Source organism: Poecilia reticulata, chromosome 1 (genome assembly GCF_904066995.2).
Source record: "Poecilia reticulata chromosome 1, P_reticulata-male-v2, whole genome shotgun sequence".
Lineage (NCBI taxonomy): Eukaryota > Metazoa > Chordata > Actinopteri > Cyprinodontiformes > Poeciliidae > Poecilia > Poecilia reticulata.
In genome coordinates this window covers 27,435,808-27,451,510 of record NC_088830.1, presented here as the reverse complement: position 1 = coordinate 27,451,510, position 15,703 = coordinate 27,435,808, and the positions used below count along the sequence as shown (strand labels likewise).

At 35.2% G+C, this 15,703-nt stretch overlaps 1 protein-coding gene across 3 annotated transcripts in view; it reads left to right on the top strand.

Annotated features, from left to right (window-relative positions):
- The window catches only part of LOC103470154 (slit homolog 1 protein-like), a 62,670-nt gene that overhangs the window by 20,532 nt on the left and 26,435 nt on the right, over positions 1-15,703 (top strand). For all 3 annotated transcript variants that reach the window (XM_081610529.1, XM_008418363.3, XM_008418354.3), the window contains exons 5-18: positions 4,556-4,627; positions 4,693-4,764; positions 5,659-5,730; positions 5,808-5,971; positions 6,992-7,139; positions 7,402-7,473; positions 8,628-8,699; positions 9,712-9,783; positions 11,103-11,246; positions 11,952-12,115; positions 12,595-12,618; positions 12,699-12,843; positions 14,319-14,393; positions 14,676-14,819. In XM_081610529.1, the coding sequence (XP_081466655.1) occupies positions 4,556-4,627; positions 4,693-4,764; positions 5,659-5,730; positions 5,808-5,971; positions 6,992-7,139; positions 7,402-7,473; positions 8,628-8,699; positions 9,712-9,783; positions 11,103-11,246; positions 11,952-12,115; positions 12,595-12,618; positions 12,699-12,843; positions 14,319-14,393; positions 14,676-14,819 (1,440 nt within the window). The remainder of the gene's footprint in view (positions 1-4,555; positions 4,628-4,692; positions 4,765-5,658; positions 5,731-5,807; positions 5,972-6,991; positions 7,140-7,401; positions 7,474-8,627; positions 8,700-9,711; positions 9,784-11,102; positions 11,247-11,951; positions 12,116-12,594; positions 12,619-12,698; positions 12,844-14,318; positions 14,394-14,675; positions 14,820-15,703) is intronic.

Genomic DNA, 15,703 nt, shown 5'->3' with positions numbered 1-15,703 from the left:
TTCAGTAAATAATGACAATTTTCATGCAAAGTTGACAAGTATCAGAGGTGTGTTAACTTTGGATGAAAATTGTCATTATTTACTGAATGATACTTCATGACAACTGTTAAGCATTTTGAAGACTAACTCATGTTCATGATAGGTGTTATATCGTGTTTATTTATTTTATATGTACATGGTTATTGTCTCTTTTGAAGCATTGTTTTTATTTTTATTGTTGTACTGCAGCCTTGCCCCTACTTCCAGTTATCAATTATCTTATCTTATCTTATCTTATCTTATCTTATCTTATCTTATCTTATCTTATCTTATCTTATCTTATCTTATCTTATCTTATCTTGTCTTGTCTTGTCTTGTCTTGTCTTGTCTTGTCTTGTCTCAGTGTCATGTTTTTTGCACATCCCTTCAAATAGTTTTACCAAATTTTCCTTCCACTTCACAAAATCCCAGTAAAATATATTTAAGTTGGATTGTGACTAAATGTGAAACGTTTAAAAGCGTCTGTAGCTGCAGACCAAATGTTTACTCGGTTATAAGCTCATCCTGAAACTTCAGCTCCTCGGAGAACGTTGCTTCCTGCTTTTAGACGAGAAGTGTCCTGCTGTCAGGAGATTTATGTTTATGAGTTCAGGTCATTTGCAAATGCGTGCATTTCTGTATTTACCTTATCTGCAGGACTGACATGTGTCATCACTGACCACACACAGCTGAGGTATTTTCCCAGACGTTGCTGTTTTCTTAATGCTGAGGCTGGTTTCTCCCCTCTGTGTGTGCAGAACCAGATCTGGGTTATGGACAAACATAGTCTCTCCCTCTACAAACACGAACTCAGCTGTTTTATTTTTGCTCAGCGTTTGTCTAAACGTGTGTGTTTCTGGAAGGTCACTGTATAATCTTTGACCTTTTCCCTTCTCGGGATCCAAAGTAAAGCTCGCACACCGAGAAGATCAGGAAACGCATGATGAGAACCAATAAGTAACACGACTTCTTCTTTGGTTAGCTGCTCTAGTCCCAGTGGAGCAGCGGAGGTTTGGTTATGAAGCGAGACATGAAGGAGAGAAGGAATGTGAGAAATTTTATAATTTCTACTAGATAGACATGCAAGATACAGATATAGAGCATTAGGGCCATAATAAGAAAAAATATGAGAATAAAGTCATAATTTTACAAGAATAAAATCATAATTTTAATATTTTGAGAATAAAGTCATAATATCACAGTTGTACGAGAATAAAAGCCTAAATAATACAAGAATAAAGTTATAGTTGTACTGTTTCAACAATAAAGAGGTAATATCATGAGAAGCGTTGTATTATTATGACTTTAGTCTCAAACGACTTTTTTTATTTTAATACATCGTTGTACAGAACTGACATGACGACTTCCTCAACTTTTGAATAATATTTTTGTTTAGCAAAATGTTAAACTAGTTTAAAGTCGAACAATAATACAACATTCTAATTTGTAAATAAAACATTTAATCTATTTTAAGCCTTCCTATGCATTTGTGTAAACAAAGACGACATTACAAAATTATTACAGTATTTATTTTTGGTAAAAAAAAAAAAAAAAAAAAAGAAAAAGCAAGATCTTTGTAAGTTATTGCCATCATTTGGTCCAAAAAGAAATTCTTGCCAAGCCTTACAAAAAGAGAGTAGAGATGAATTTCATCAACCAGCAAATCATTTATTTATGTATCGCTTTACACGACCAGAAGACCAAAGTGCTTTACAGCGTCGAGAAGAATATAAAGGAACATAGAAACATGTAAATACAAGAAAAGAAACAGAGCAAAGCAACACAGAACAAACAAATCCAGAATCAAACCTGAAGAGCACCAGCAGGAGCATTTTATTTGGATTCAGGCTGTAACATAAAATGTGGAAAAAGTGAAACGTCGTGAATACCTTCCAGATGCACGCGATCTGGGATTTTTGGGGTGTTCTTAGTTTTCCTAACATTTCCATGAATGCATCATCTTTGCTTCATAAATCATAAGGTGAAATCTAGTTAAATAAGACCCAACTGGTTACTCAATAAAATCCAGAATTCACCGAGGGTGTATTTTATTTTATTTTTTTTACCACCACAGTTATGTGTTTTGGGAAATCCTGACATATTTCTGTTGTTTCTGTGGCTGTTTTACAACCTGCTCATAAACAGTCTTTCATCATGTTCAGATGTGGCTGAAACTAACACATTTTGCTGGGGGTGGCTGGTGGCTAAAGGTGAAGAAAAGATTAAATAAGTGGGAAAGTTTGCCTTTCTCACCCTCCGCTGTGAGGAGGAGGTTATTGAAACAACAGGAGAGGCCACAGGCTGAGGAAGAAGAGCAGCGACGAACACCGGCAGAATGGATCAGAAGATGAATAGAGGCGATAGCAGGAAAGGGAGCAAATATTAGAGATCACCTACTGTCCAGACGCACTCAAACACGTCCAGCTGTGACTTCTCCGAGTCTCTGTCCAGTAAATATCCTCTGTGTCCCGGCAACGGATATCCTGACGACCAGAAGGAAAAGCATCTTCATTACTCTGTCAGAGAGCTGAGGCAAAGCAGTCCAATAATACAGCGTGCTGCTAAAATGTCGAATCTTAAACTCCTCTGAACCCATTACAAACATGAGGGGCCAAAAAATTAGCTTTTAGTCTTTTATTAAATTGTAAATATGTTTTGTTTTATTTTCATAAATACTACTCTTTGTACATGCCCTCTTTTGGAATCATCATTTCTAAACAAGCTAACTTTTTGTTTGAATAAAAATAACCGTAAATCTATAAAGATATAAATAATTACATTTATGTATGTCTAAGAATGCTGTGTGGGAGATGGAGACGACAATTTCCCCGAAGGAAAATCTCAAAAGACTTAATAAAGCTAACAATCTATCTATCTATCTATCTATCTATCTATCTATCTATCTATCTATCTATCTATCTATCTATCTATCTATCTATCTATCTATCTATCTATCTATCTATCTATCTATCTATCTATCTATCTATCTATCTATCTATCTATCTATCTATCTATCTATCTATCTATCTATCTATCTATCTATCTATCTATCTATCTATCTATCTATCTATCTATCTATCTATCTATCTATCTATCTATCTATCTATCTATCTATCTATCTATCTATCTATCTATCTATCTATCTATCTATCTATCTATCTATCTATCTATCTATCTATCTATCTATCTATCTATCACCTCTTTTTACACTTTTTCATATTTTATTCTTATATATTAAAGTACTTATTATGTCCAATTCCACCAAACTGAATTAGTGCTAATAAACTAAGACAGGAATTTTAAAAACTCTGATTTTCTCTGTTTATTTCCTTGTTTCTTCTTAAACCAGACTCATATTTAACTCCATCCAACTCCAGGTTGTGTGAAATATGACGCTGAACCATCTGTGAAATTTATATTTCCACAACCTGCAACACCACGCCCTCCAAGTCGCTCTCTCCTGGTTGCAGACATGCTCCCACGCTGTATATCTGTCATGGCCTCCTCCGGTTGCTTTATGTCCCTGACCCTACTGAACTTTGAGTGCCAGGAGTCCTGTTCATTTATGACTGAGGTTCAGCTTTATTTATCTGTGTCCTATCTCTCATCTGTTTTTAAATAAATCCCTATTTTATTAATAAACTGTTTCTAGAAGGTTTAATATTAAGTAATTATTAAAAAACAGATATGACTCAAACCGGTTTAGTGTGACAGCTAAACACTGTTGTCTTAAAAATAAAATTACATTATTGTTCAAACGAGAAAATAAAAGTCCAATAATCATCAAGAAAAACAGCAGCAACAAAAAACTCAAGTATTTTGCATCAACACTGAAGTCTGTCCTTCAATTTAATACAAAAATAAAAATAATACTATTTATATATAAATATTTAGAATGGCAACAATTGCAAGTTAGTTTTATTTCACCTATAATATTAGAAAAATATTGATACAAGTGAAATAATCTGCGTGTTATTTCACTGGGCAAATGATTTGCATATTTATGTGCCGTAAAAATAAAATTACATTATTGTAATTCAATTTAATTTGTTGTAACAAAGAAAATGAACCTTCATAGCAATTTGTTGTATGAAGGCGCAATATATATGTTATTTTATAGATTTTATTTCAGACTCAAAGTCCAAATCACATAAAAGAATAATCAATAAAATATTAAATTAAATAAGAAGTACAGAAGAAATACCATTCAGACAAAATTATGCCCATGATTTTATTTTATTTTATTCATACCTTTATTTGTTATATGGAATTATTTACTAAAATAAGCTCCTACATGTTGCTTAAAAGTTACTTATAAGTTAGTTTTCTTATTTTAAGTGAACTAAAATATTTCCACTGGAAACCAGATAAAGACACTTGCTAATATTTTGTGTTTTTTCAGTGTTCCTCACATTTACACCCATGAAACGCACAAATTTAAGCATTAATATTTGGATAGATTGTCACTGGTGTACATTGATGAGTCCAGAAATTAAAACCAGAAACAATCATTGACTCTGGCGGTTCTGTGTTTCAGGGATCTGAGTGAAAATGCCATCCAGGCCATCCCACGGCGAGCGTTCAGAGGAGCCACAGACATCAAAAACCTGTCAGTAAAATTCTGTCTCGTGCTAAAAGGATGACGACCAGTACTGATGCTGCTTTTATTTCCAGTCAGCTGGATAAAAACCACATCACCTGTATAGAGGAGGGAGCGTTCAGAGCTCTGCGGTCCCTGGAAGTGCTGTACGTATCTAAAGCTGACCTGGGAGTTTTAATGTTCTAAAAGTACACTTCAAATTAAACAAAACTAACTTTTCAGCAAGATATAGACGCGTGTTTTAAGGTAATACTTCCTTAAAATTGGTGACAAATTATTTTACTTATAACATGAGAAAAAATGTCTTGTTTTAAGTGAAATAATCTGCAAGTGGAAATAGAACTTTTTCATCAATATTAAGGAATTATTGACTTAAAATCTCCTTCATCTTGCTGAAAAGTTACTTGTAAGTTAATTTTGTCTCATTTCAAGTGTGCTAAGATATTTGCACTAAAAAAAAGACACAAAATACTTTGTAAGGTTCTGTGTTTTTGCAGTGTAACTTTTATTTTTTTTCTTTCACTTCAAAAACACATAAAAACTAAGATTTTAATGTCTAGTTTTTAGTTCAAATTTCTTAGTACACTTGAAATAAGACAGAACAAAGTTATAAGTAATTTTCCAGAAAGATAAAGGAGCTTGTTTAAAGTCAATAATTCCTCAATATTGATGAAAAAGTTTTAGTTCCATTGACAAATTATTTTAAGACAGTTTTCCATGTTACAAGTGAAATAATCTGCCAGCTGAACTTTTTCATCAATTTCAAGGATTTATAGTAAGCTGCTTCATCTTGTTGAAAGGTTAGTTTTGTCTTATTACAAGTGTACTGAGATATTTACAATAGAAACTAGATAAAATTTACTTGGTAGATTTGCTGTTTTTGCAATGTTGTAGTATTAAATCGGATCACAATGGCATATCTTCTGTTACTGTTTTTTCAAACTTCCAGTATTGTTTCCTCGTGTTTCTCTTCCTCCTCCTTTGTTTCCTCACATCCTCTGACCTTTTTCCTTGTTGCTAACTCTATTTGTCCCCTCCAGCACGATGAACAACAACAACATCAGCAGCATCCCCGTCTCCAGTTTCAACCACATGCCGAAACTGCGAACCTTGTAAGTGCGCCGCTCCTGCCAACTGCATGTTGTTATCGGGGAACCATTTTCTCTCTCTCTCTGCTTCCCCCCTCCAGCCGGCTCCACTCCAACGCGCTGCGCTGTGACTGTCACCTGGCCTGGCTGTCGCCATGGCTACGGCAGCGGTCTGCGCTGGGCCTCTACACGCAGTGCAGTTCCCCTCCGGCTCTGCGGGGGCTCAACCTCGCAGAGCTGCGCAAGAGTGACTTCGCCTGCTCAGGTGCAGAGTTGGGGAGTAACTATTTACACAGTTACATTTACACTGCAAAAACAGAAAAACTTATTTTTGGTCCAGTTTTTAGTGTAAATGTCTTAAAATAACACACAAGAAAGTTCTCACCGAGATATATGAGCTTGTTTTAAGTAAAAAAATTCCTTGATATTGATTAAAAGGTTGTAGTTTCACTTTCAGATTATTTTACTAAAACGTCTGGGATTAACGTCTTGGTATAAGTGAAATAATCTACCAGTGGAACTAGAACTTTTTCATCAATATTAAGGAATTATTGACCTAAAACAAGCTCATACATCTTGCTGAAAAGTTACTTGTAAATTAATATTGTCTTATTTCGAGTGTATTACAATATTTTCACTAGAAACTAGACAAAACTACTTGGTAAGATTTTGTGTTTTTGCAGTGACACTTGAGTAATTTTTGGGAAAAATGTACTTTTAGGAGTATTTTTACTATGCTGTACTTTTTATTTCTACTTGTGTAATTTTATTATAAAGTATTTCTTCTCTTACTTGAGTAAAACTTATGGATTTTCTCCCCACTGAATGAAAAACAAACAAGTTTTAATCAAAAATTCACCAGACACAGACCTGCAGTTTTTGTTAAAGTTTTTATCGAAAGAAACTGATTTAGAAAAAAAAAAACAAAAACATAATTTTGTCTTAATTTGTTATTTTTTGTTACTTATATAATTTATTGTCATTTTGGTCTTTAAAATTCCAAAATTTCCACTTATCTTTAAATTTTGATCTGCCTGTTTATGTAATTTTTAAATATTAAATGATTGATCATTTGATCAGTACTTGAGTCAACTTTTTACACTCTTACTCTTACTTCTTGCTATTTCTTTTACTTTTCCTTGAGTAAAAATATGTTGAAGTAGTCCTGCTCTTAATTTAGTACAGTTTTTGGGAACTCTGTTCAGGTGGCGTGTCAGGTGTTGTTGCATAGAAATGCAGGTAATAGATCTGAGTATAGAACCGTTCCCTCTGATCCTCCTGCTAGCCCACAGCGGCAGCGCCTTCGTTCAGCCGTGCAGTTTGGCGTCCGGTTCTTGTCCTCCGATGTGTTCCTGCAGCAACAACATTGTGAACTGCAGAGGAAGGGGCCTCACCGCCATACCTGCCCACCTGCCGGAGGCCATGACGGAGATGTAAGGTCTACTGCTCCATACGTCTTTGATTAATAGAAAGAAAGCAAAATGTCTTATTTTAACTGTACTAAAATATTTGCACTAGAGACCAGATCAAAAATACTCGATATGATTTTGTGTTTTTGCATACTTTAGATGTAAAACTAAGCCTTATTCTAACATATAAAATGTTGTGTATTTCGATACTAAAAGTGAATCAAGTAATGTGTGAATGAAAACCAACTAATCTTCGTGTCTCATTCTGTCTTTTATTTTCCTGCAGTCGTCTGGAGCAGAACGGCATCAAGTCAGTTCCTCCTGGTGCGTTCACCTCCTACAAGAAGCTCCACCGCATGTGAGTTACAACCTTTTGATCACCAAGCCAGCCCTTTGTTTTACCTTCACACAGGTTACTGCAGCTAAGATGATCTGTTCTCTTTATTTCAATGATTACTTGATGTCAGACATTTACTGACAAACGTTATGTTGCACTGACCTTGGGCTGTTTTTTGCACATCTTTTGTGTCTTTTTGTGCTCCATTTTGTTTCAGTGCCTATTCAAAAAGCAAAGTGTGATATTAATAAACACAACACTGCAAAAACACAAAATCTTACCAAGCATTTTATGTCTAGTTTTTAATGCAAATATCTTAGTACACTTGAAATAAGGCAAAACGAACTTACAAGTAACGTTTCAGCAAGATATAAGAGTTCTTTTAACCAAATAGTTAACTGAATATTGATGAAAAAGTGTTAGCTCCATTGTAAAATTATTTCACATTTTCCCATATTATATAATCAGCCAATGGAAGTAGCACGCTTTCATCAATATTAAGGAATTATTGATTTAAAAAAGCTCCTATATGCTGCTGAAAAGTTACTTATAAGTTAAGCTTTGTCTTACTCCAAGTGTACTAACATATTTGCACTAGAAAATAAACCAAAAATGCTTTGCAAGGTTTTGTGTTTTTGCAGTGAAACCACAAGTTGGGCACTGCTAACTAAAAAAAATCACTGCGCTAACATTAAAGCGCTAATAATTCACATTAGTTCTGCACTACACCATCGTGGTATTTAGTGGAAGCTAATGCTAACGTGCTAAATCAGCCATGTTGATACTCAATGGCACAACATGGTGACATAGTGTGGAGAATTTTATTTTAGATGCGCAGGACTGGTTTACAGTCCTGTGCATGTTTTATGTTACAATTCAGTTCCAAAATGTTCTGCCGCGTTGCTTGCGGCTTACAGGAGCACGAAGGCAACACGATTGTTGGCTGCATGTGTTTATATTGTAGGAGAGTTTCGGAGTTTGTAGGTTTCCAGACAGGCGGGAAGAGAAATGTGAGTTGAGCTGAATGTTTAAAATATCAGAACGTCGTGGTGGAGATCAAGCTGGAGATTCAAGTAAATAAATAACTGAAGCTTTGAATCAAAGGAAGGGGAATGAATGTATTTTCCATTTACATCTGTGATGAATATGTAGTTTCTGATCTGTTTCCTGCACAGAGACCTGAGCAACAATCAGATATCTGAGATTGCTCCTGATGCATTTCACGGCCTCCGAGCGCTCAATTCGCTGTGAGTTTTCTTTGCTTCCTCTCACTATTTTTTAAAATTTTTTTTACATTTCTTGTTTTTCCTTCCACTGAAAGTATATAACAAACATATATATGTACAGGCTGTTACAGTGACAGGTTATAGAGGAGCGAATGTAACATCACAGTTCAGCAGGCTCTGCCCCTCACCTAGCAACCCCAGTGAAGCCCAGCCCGATACCTAGCAACCGTTACCTAGCAACCCAGGCAGAGCTCCAGCAGGGTTTGGTCAGCTGGTTTTACCTCTGTATGCGATTAACAATGGCTACTGGAAGAGACAAAGTTAACTTACCATTCAGAAACCACTTGTAACCACAGCTACTATAAATTACCATAAATCTAGTTTACCGTATTTATATGGTAAAATTTGGATAAATACGGATTTTGCCATATAAAATCTGTGATTATCTGAATTTTATATGGTAAAATATAAAATACCATTTAAAATCTGTATTTTTTTATATGGTATGAAATAATTTTATGGATATATTTTACCATAGACAGGTCTTACGATACAGATTATACAATAACATTTTAACATAAATTACCATAATTTACAGTAAAATACCTAACAGTGGTTGCCAGAATTTTGTCTGTATTTATGCCATATTTATACGGTAAAATTCAGTAACAGCTGCCAGTACTGTACCGTTAATTTGAGATGTTTTGTTTTATCGTGCAGGTATTTGTGGAACCAGCCAGGTCATTCATATCGTTATTTGTAACGATAAGCAATATATTCTTAGCAAATCAGAATCAAGAAGTTAAAACAAATAATGTTTTAACATTATGTTACACACATGATGTTTGCATCATGTTTGTATAAAAATAATGTGGGATCTACGCACTCCACTGTGATTTAGCTGTTTCCTGGCTTCTTTCTGGCTCTTTTGTAAACATGTATCTGTGCAATAAAGTGTGTGGTTTTATCAAAGTAATGCATCAGTAACAGCAGTAAAAGCATTCGGGGTGATCCTGCTGTTTCTTGTCTGCAGCGTTCTGTATGGGAATAAAATCACTGAGCTGCCCAGTGGAGTATTCGATGGCTTGGTTTCTCTGGAGCTGCTGTAAGTCTGAAAAAACTCACTTTTATTTCTGTTAAAACTGGGATGACATCTAAGCTTTGCATCATAAGTTAATTTTATGTTAATTGGATTTTCTGGCTTAGCAGAAGCAACTTTGATTCAAAATATTGAATATTTATATGTTTTTATTCCAAGCTGTTAAGCGTAAATCAGTTTTGATTGATGAAGTATTAGGGCCACACAAAAAAAAAAAGAGAATAAAATCATAATATTACAAGAATAAAGTCGAAATAACACAAGAACAACTTTATAGTCCTACGAAAAGAAAGTTGTAACATTACAACTTTATTTTTTGTAATTTTATGACTTTATTCTTATACAACTCTATTTTTGTAATATGATTTTTTCTCACACTATTATAACTTTATGCTTGTATAATTTTGATTTTATTCTCATACAACTTTATTGTACTTTATTCTCATATTACGAGTTTCTTTTTGTAATATTATGACTTTAGAGTCATAATTTTATGACTTTGTTCTTGTTTTTTATTTTTCTTTAGTACTTTGTACTTTTTAGTACTTAGACCTGTATATGGCATTTAGTACTTTAGTACCCTAATACTTTATCATAGTTTCCATAGCTTAACATTACTTCTAAAAATTATTGCCATAAAGTAGTGGTGAATTGTAATGTCTTATTTATTTTTAATGCATTGAAAGTGTTTATTTTCATTATGGCTTCATCTTTGTTTGAGGAATAAGAAAATGGAAGAATTGGTCCAAGAAAACATGCCAGTATTTACCCCGCTGGTCTGTTGTGGTGATTTTGTGTGGTACAAATAACCTTAATTGTTCTGTAGGGATTCCCAAATGGGGTCACAAGAAGTTGACAATTTAGGGTTAAAAGATCCCATCTTTGTGAAAAAAAAAGAAAAAGAAAAAAAGATTTCTGTTTGAAACCAACACTTGTCTGATACATCACCATATTAGGGCCATTGTATATAGAAAAAAGGGGTAAATTTCTGCCAAAATACTCAGAAATGAAATGTTGAGAGTAATCTCAGAATTTTTCCAGAAGACACATACATTTGTGAGTTTAAATAGTTTAAAATTTGCCAGAAAAAAAAAAATCAGAAATTTTAAGATTATTCAATGAAATGTTCTTAACAAAGCATGGACATTTCTGAGTTTCAAAAGTTGAAAATATTTGACCTTTGAAAATGTTCTGAGTTTTGGTGGAAATTTACTCCTCCTTTTTTCCTATCTACAGTTCCCCTGATATGCCATCGCAGTCAGATGATGATGTCAGTGAACCTGTGATTCATTCTTTTCTGATTCTGGTTTCTTAACATCCTGCAGATTGCTGAATGCAAATAAAATCCACTGTATCCGTGCAGCAGCGTTCAAAGACCTGGAAAACCTTGCCCTTCTTTCTCTGTACGACAATAAGATCCAAAGTCTGGCTAAGGGAACCTTTAGCTCACTGCACAGCATCCAGACACTGTGAGTAAAAAAGAAGCACCTTCCTTTTTGGACTTTAGAGGGATTATTTAGTTGTAAACGCAGCATATGCGCGCGCAACTTGGCTAGAGAAAGAGCTGGAACACCGGGCGGCCTTTCAACGCTCACTGGTTACCATGGTTACCCGCTTTCGTCTTGCTGTTTTAGCATCAGCTAGCATATTGTCCGCGGTACTACAAATGTTTATGGCAGTGTTATTTTAAGTTACTTTACCAAATTGACATTAATTGCAGGTGAGTTGATAATTGACGAGAGAAGATGACCAAAACTAAATGATATTAGCTATTTGTTGCCGATTTATGTTTTCGCATCCACCTAAATAATGTGTAGTTGCGCCACTGATTACCTTCGGAAATTAAAATGCCGTTGAACGGGAGGCAGTGCAAGATGTGCTAAAAATAAAATCTCTCACAACAGCCTGCGCCGGGCCGAGTGAGGTGATCTGTGCTGGCTACGAGTTGTACATTATTTTATTAGCCAACCTGTAGATAGTTAAAAAGTTAGAATAATGTATTCTTGCCTGCATTCTGAAGGCGACATGCGCAGTAGAGTGGCTGCTGACGCAACGTGACGTCGAGTTTGATCTGGTCGGGAGACGGCGGGGTCGCCATGGCGACCACCGAACGTGGAAAATCCAGAAGAGAAGCTAGTGTTTGATCGGGTTGCGGTTTTGTGATGTCTTCTCAGCCACCTGGCCCAGAACCCGTTTGTCTGTGACTGTCATGTGAAGTGGCTGGCTGACTTCCTGGGTTCAAACCCCATCGAGACCAGCGGAGCTCGCTGCGCCAGCCCTCGTCGGCTCGCCAACAAACGCATCGCTCAGATCAAGAGCCACAAGTTCAGATGCTCCGGTAAGTCTCTGCCGGCCATTCAGTTGATAATGATTGTTTTGAAAGTGGTGGGTAGAGTGCACAAAAATGATACTGAGGAAGAGTGGCACTAACATATTTTTACTCAAGTAAAAGTTTAAAAAAAAGTAGTCGTCTAAGAAATTACTCAAGAGTAAAACAAGTATTTGGTAATAAGTCTGAGTAAATTAGTAATTTAATATTTTAAAAATCAGGCAAAACAAAATATAAAGTTAAGAGGAAATTTTGGCTTTTGTACGGACGAAAATATAAATAAAAAAAATTAAATCAGGCAAAAGAAATTTTTCCAAATCAGTTTTGTTTAATTGCAAACTTATGAAACTTTAACAAAATCTGCAGGTGTGTGTTCTTGTCTGGTGAATTTTTGGTTTAAACAATGGTTTATTTTCCATTCAGAAATTATACTGAAGTAAGCATATTTATTGATTGACATATTTCTCTTTGATTGCTTTTCTTTACAGCCAAGGAGCAGTACCACATCCCAGGTGAATATGTTTTTTATTTAGCTTTATTTCTGCAGTCACAGAAACAATAGGAGACATTTGCATCCTGTGTTTGCATGCAGGCACTGAAGATCGACGCCTGAGCTACGAGTGTAACAGTAAGCCTGTATGTCCTGCTAAATGTCGCTGTGAGGCCAATGTGGTGGACTGCTCCAATCTGCGCCTCACCAAGTTCCCAGAGCACCTGCCGCCCTCCACCGAAGAGCTGTGAGTCACGCTCATGTGCAAAATTACACGGACACTACGTCCTGTCGCAGTAACTTTCAGGTTCAACCTCCACACTAAAAGGGGACCTATCATGCAAATTAACTTTTTTGCACATTTTTGTACTACCGTTTGGGTCTCAGCCCAGCTTATTTTTGACAATAAAAATCTTAATTTGTGGATACATGTCAGATAAAGATAAAAATACATTTGAAGTGTTTGGTAAAAATGACCACATTTGCATAGGAATGTCAAATAACGTAGAAGCCTCCTGAGCACAAATGGATCTTCTAAATCACATAAGTCAAAGTCAAGGCCTGCGGGCCACATCCGGCCCGCAAATCAATTATCTATGGCCCCCTGAATGATATTTAATTACTATGAGAACCGGCCCGCAAGCCAGAGCCGCCCGCTCGTGTTTTGCCTGCAAACACTACATTTCCCATAATGCAACGGTAGCCCGCGAAGTGACTACAGCGCGCCCAAACGGCTTCATTATTCATCAGCTCAGAGCCTCACCCCGAACATTGATGAACTTGTACAAAAGATGAGACACCTCCAAGTATCAGGCTCAGCCTCAGACAAGTGAGCATCACAGAGCAGTAACGTATTTTCAGTTTATAAGTTTCAGTTAAATTTTTACATTTGTTTCTACAAGACGTGATTTTTCTTTGAATGAAGTATTGTTTTGTCTGTGTGCCATATATTTTTGTATTTTATTTTATTTTATTGTATTTATTTTTCAGTTGAATGGATTCAGGTAAAATTGCAGATAAGAGCCATGAGAAAGAATACAACTGATTTGATTTATTTTTTTACTTTACTATTTGAAAGCAGTGATCGGTAGGATCATAGAGCAGCACAGTAATGCATTTTCAGTTTATAATGCATGCACTTTGATTTATGCATTTATCTTGATATTAAGAAACATATTTTGTTTTTAAAAACAATTAAATTTGTTGCTGTTTGCCTCTTGAAAAATGTTTTCCCTTGAAGTTACTGACAGAGCCATAACAAAATATTGCTTTATTCATTTAATCGTTAAATAATACACTCTGTTAGGTCTTGGTTCAATAGGCTATGTGCAATCATTTCAATATGTTTTAATAAACATTAAACCAGTCCGGCCCTCGGCTTGTAGCAAATTTGTTTTTTTGGCCCTCTGTGTATTTGACTTTGACATCCCTGTTCTAAATGGACAATGACCGTAAGAATACCACCAAATTAGTCATAAAATTATTTAACTTATAAATTTGAAGAACACTTTAAACTTTGTCTAAAACATCTAACTCACTATTCATAAAGAAAACTGACAAAAAACAGGAAAGGTTTAGCCTGATTTCATGAGACAGTGAGGAAAATGTTTCTTTTTCACACTGATAAAACATTACAGCTGCATTAAGACACATTGATGCAGGTCCAAACATCTGAATTGGTCTTTATGTTGGATTTGATATTAATTTCTATAATTTCTCCAGGCGTCTTAACAACAATGACCTGTCCATGCTGGAGGCCACTGGCGCCTTCAAGGGTCTTTCTCATATAAAGAAAATGTAAGTGCCAAATGCCTAAAATGTTCTTTTAAATTTTCTTTTTGAAAGTTTTTGAAAATTGGAAGATTTATCACAAAATTTTCTGACTTTTTTGCAGAAATTTACTCATTTTTTTTCTACCTTCAGTGGCCCTAACACACTGCTGTAAAAGTTTTTTCCAAGTTTTGAATCAACAGTAAATTTCTAACTGTTTCATTTGATTGATTTTATTTATTTTTTTGGAGTCAACAATTTTCACCCACATGGCAAAAAGCTTTATTTTATTTATTTTTCTCCTCTTAGTAACCTGAGCAACAACAAGATTTCGGAGATCGAGGACGGTGCATTTGAGGGCGCCTCGTCAGTGGGGGAACTTCACCTGACAGCCAACCACCTGGAGTCGGTGCGAGGGAGCATGTTCAGAGGCATGGAGGGGCTGCGCATGCTGTGAGTTCAAATATCTGCAGCTGAAATACAGAAGAATCCAGTTTTATTAGCATTTGATGCTGAAATAATGTGCTTATTCATGTAAACCAGCTAAACATCCTGTGTGTTGCTATTAAGCTCTGTATTTTGTACATCAAATAAGTAGAGAAGTTAAGATAATCTGGTTGGGATATAGATACTTTTCTTAAAGTTTTGTCATGAAAATGAGGAAAACTTGTTTTTTCTTGTTCGTTTTATTCTGTACCAACAAACCAACTGATGTTTTCATTGGTTTTTAAATCATTTTTCAAGTCATTACAGACGTCACAGGGATTCAACATGTTTCAAACAATTTGGACTCAAAGACAAAAAGTTACTTTTAAATCAGATATAAATTTGTTTACATGTCACAATCGATTTTCACAGTGTTTTTTAAATAAATATAAAGAAATATAACAACACCTTAGACTATTGATTAAAGAGAAAACACCGCATGAACAAAAACACATGGACACAAACAAAGTCTCTTCACTACAAAACTGAGTAAACAACAGCAGCTTCCATTAATGAGGTAGCAATTATATGTGTTTAAAATTGATTTGATCTTTTTTTATAGAATAAATCCGTCATATGAACAGTAAATAGTATCTCACTTACTGTCTTTATTTCAAAATGTATTAAGTTTCCAGGAGGTTTTTTATGTAATCTTTTAAAACTTTGTTCTTACGTGTGTGAATGACGAGTTTGACTATTTTTTAGGCTGCAAAATGCAGCTGCAGCATTTTCCAAAACATAAAAAGTTATGTTGTTGAAAGAACAAGAGTCATAACCTCTGCATGTCCTGCTATTAAACCTTAAATGTTCAAACAGCGCCATCTGGCGGCAGGTTTAATTCGACAGTCAGC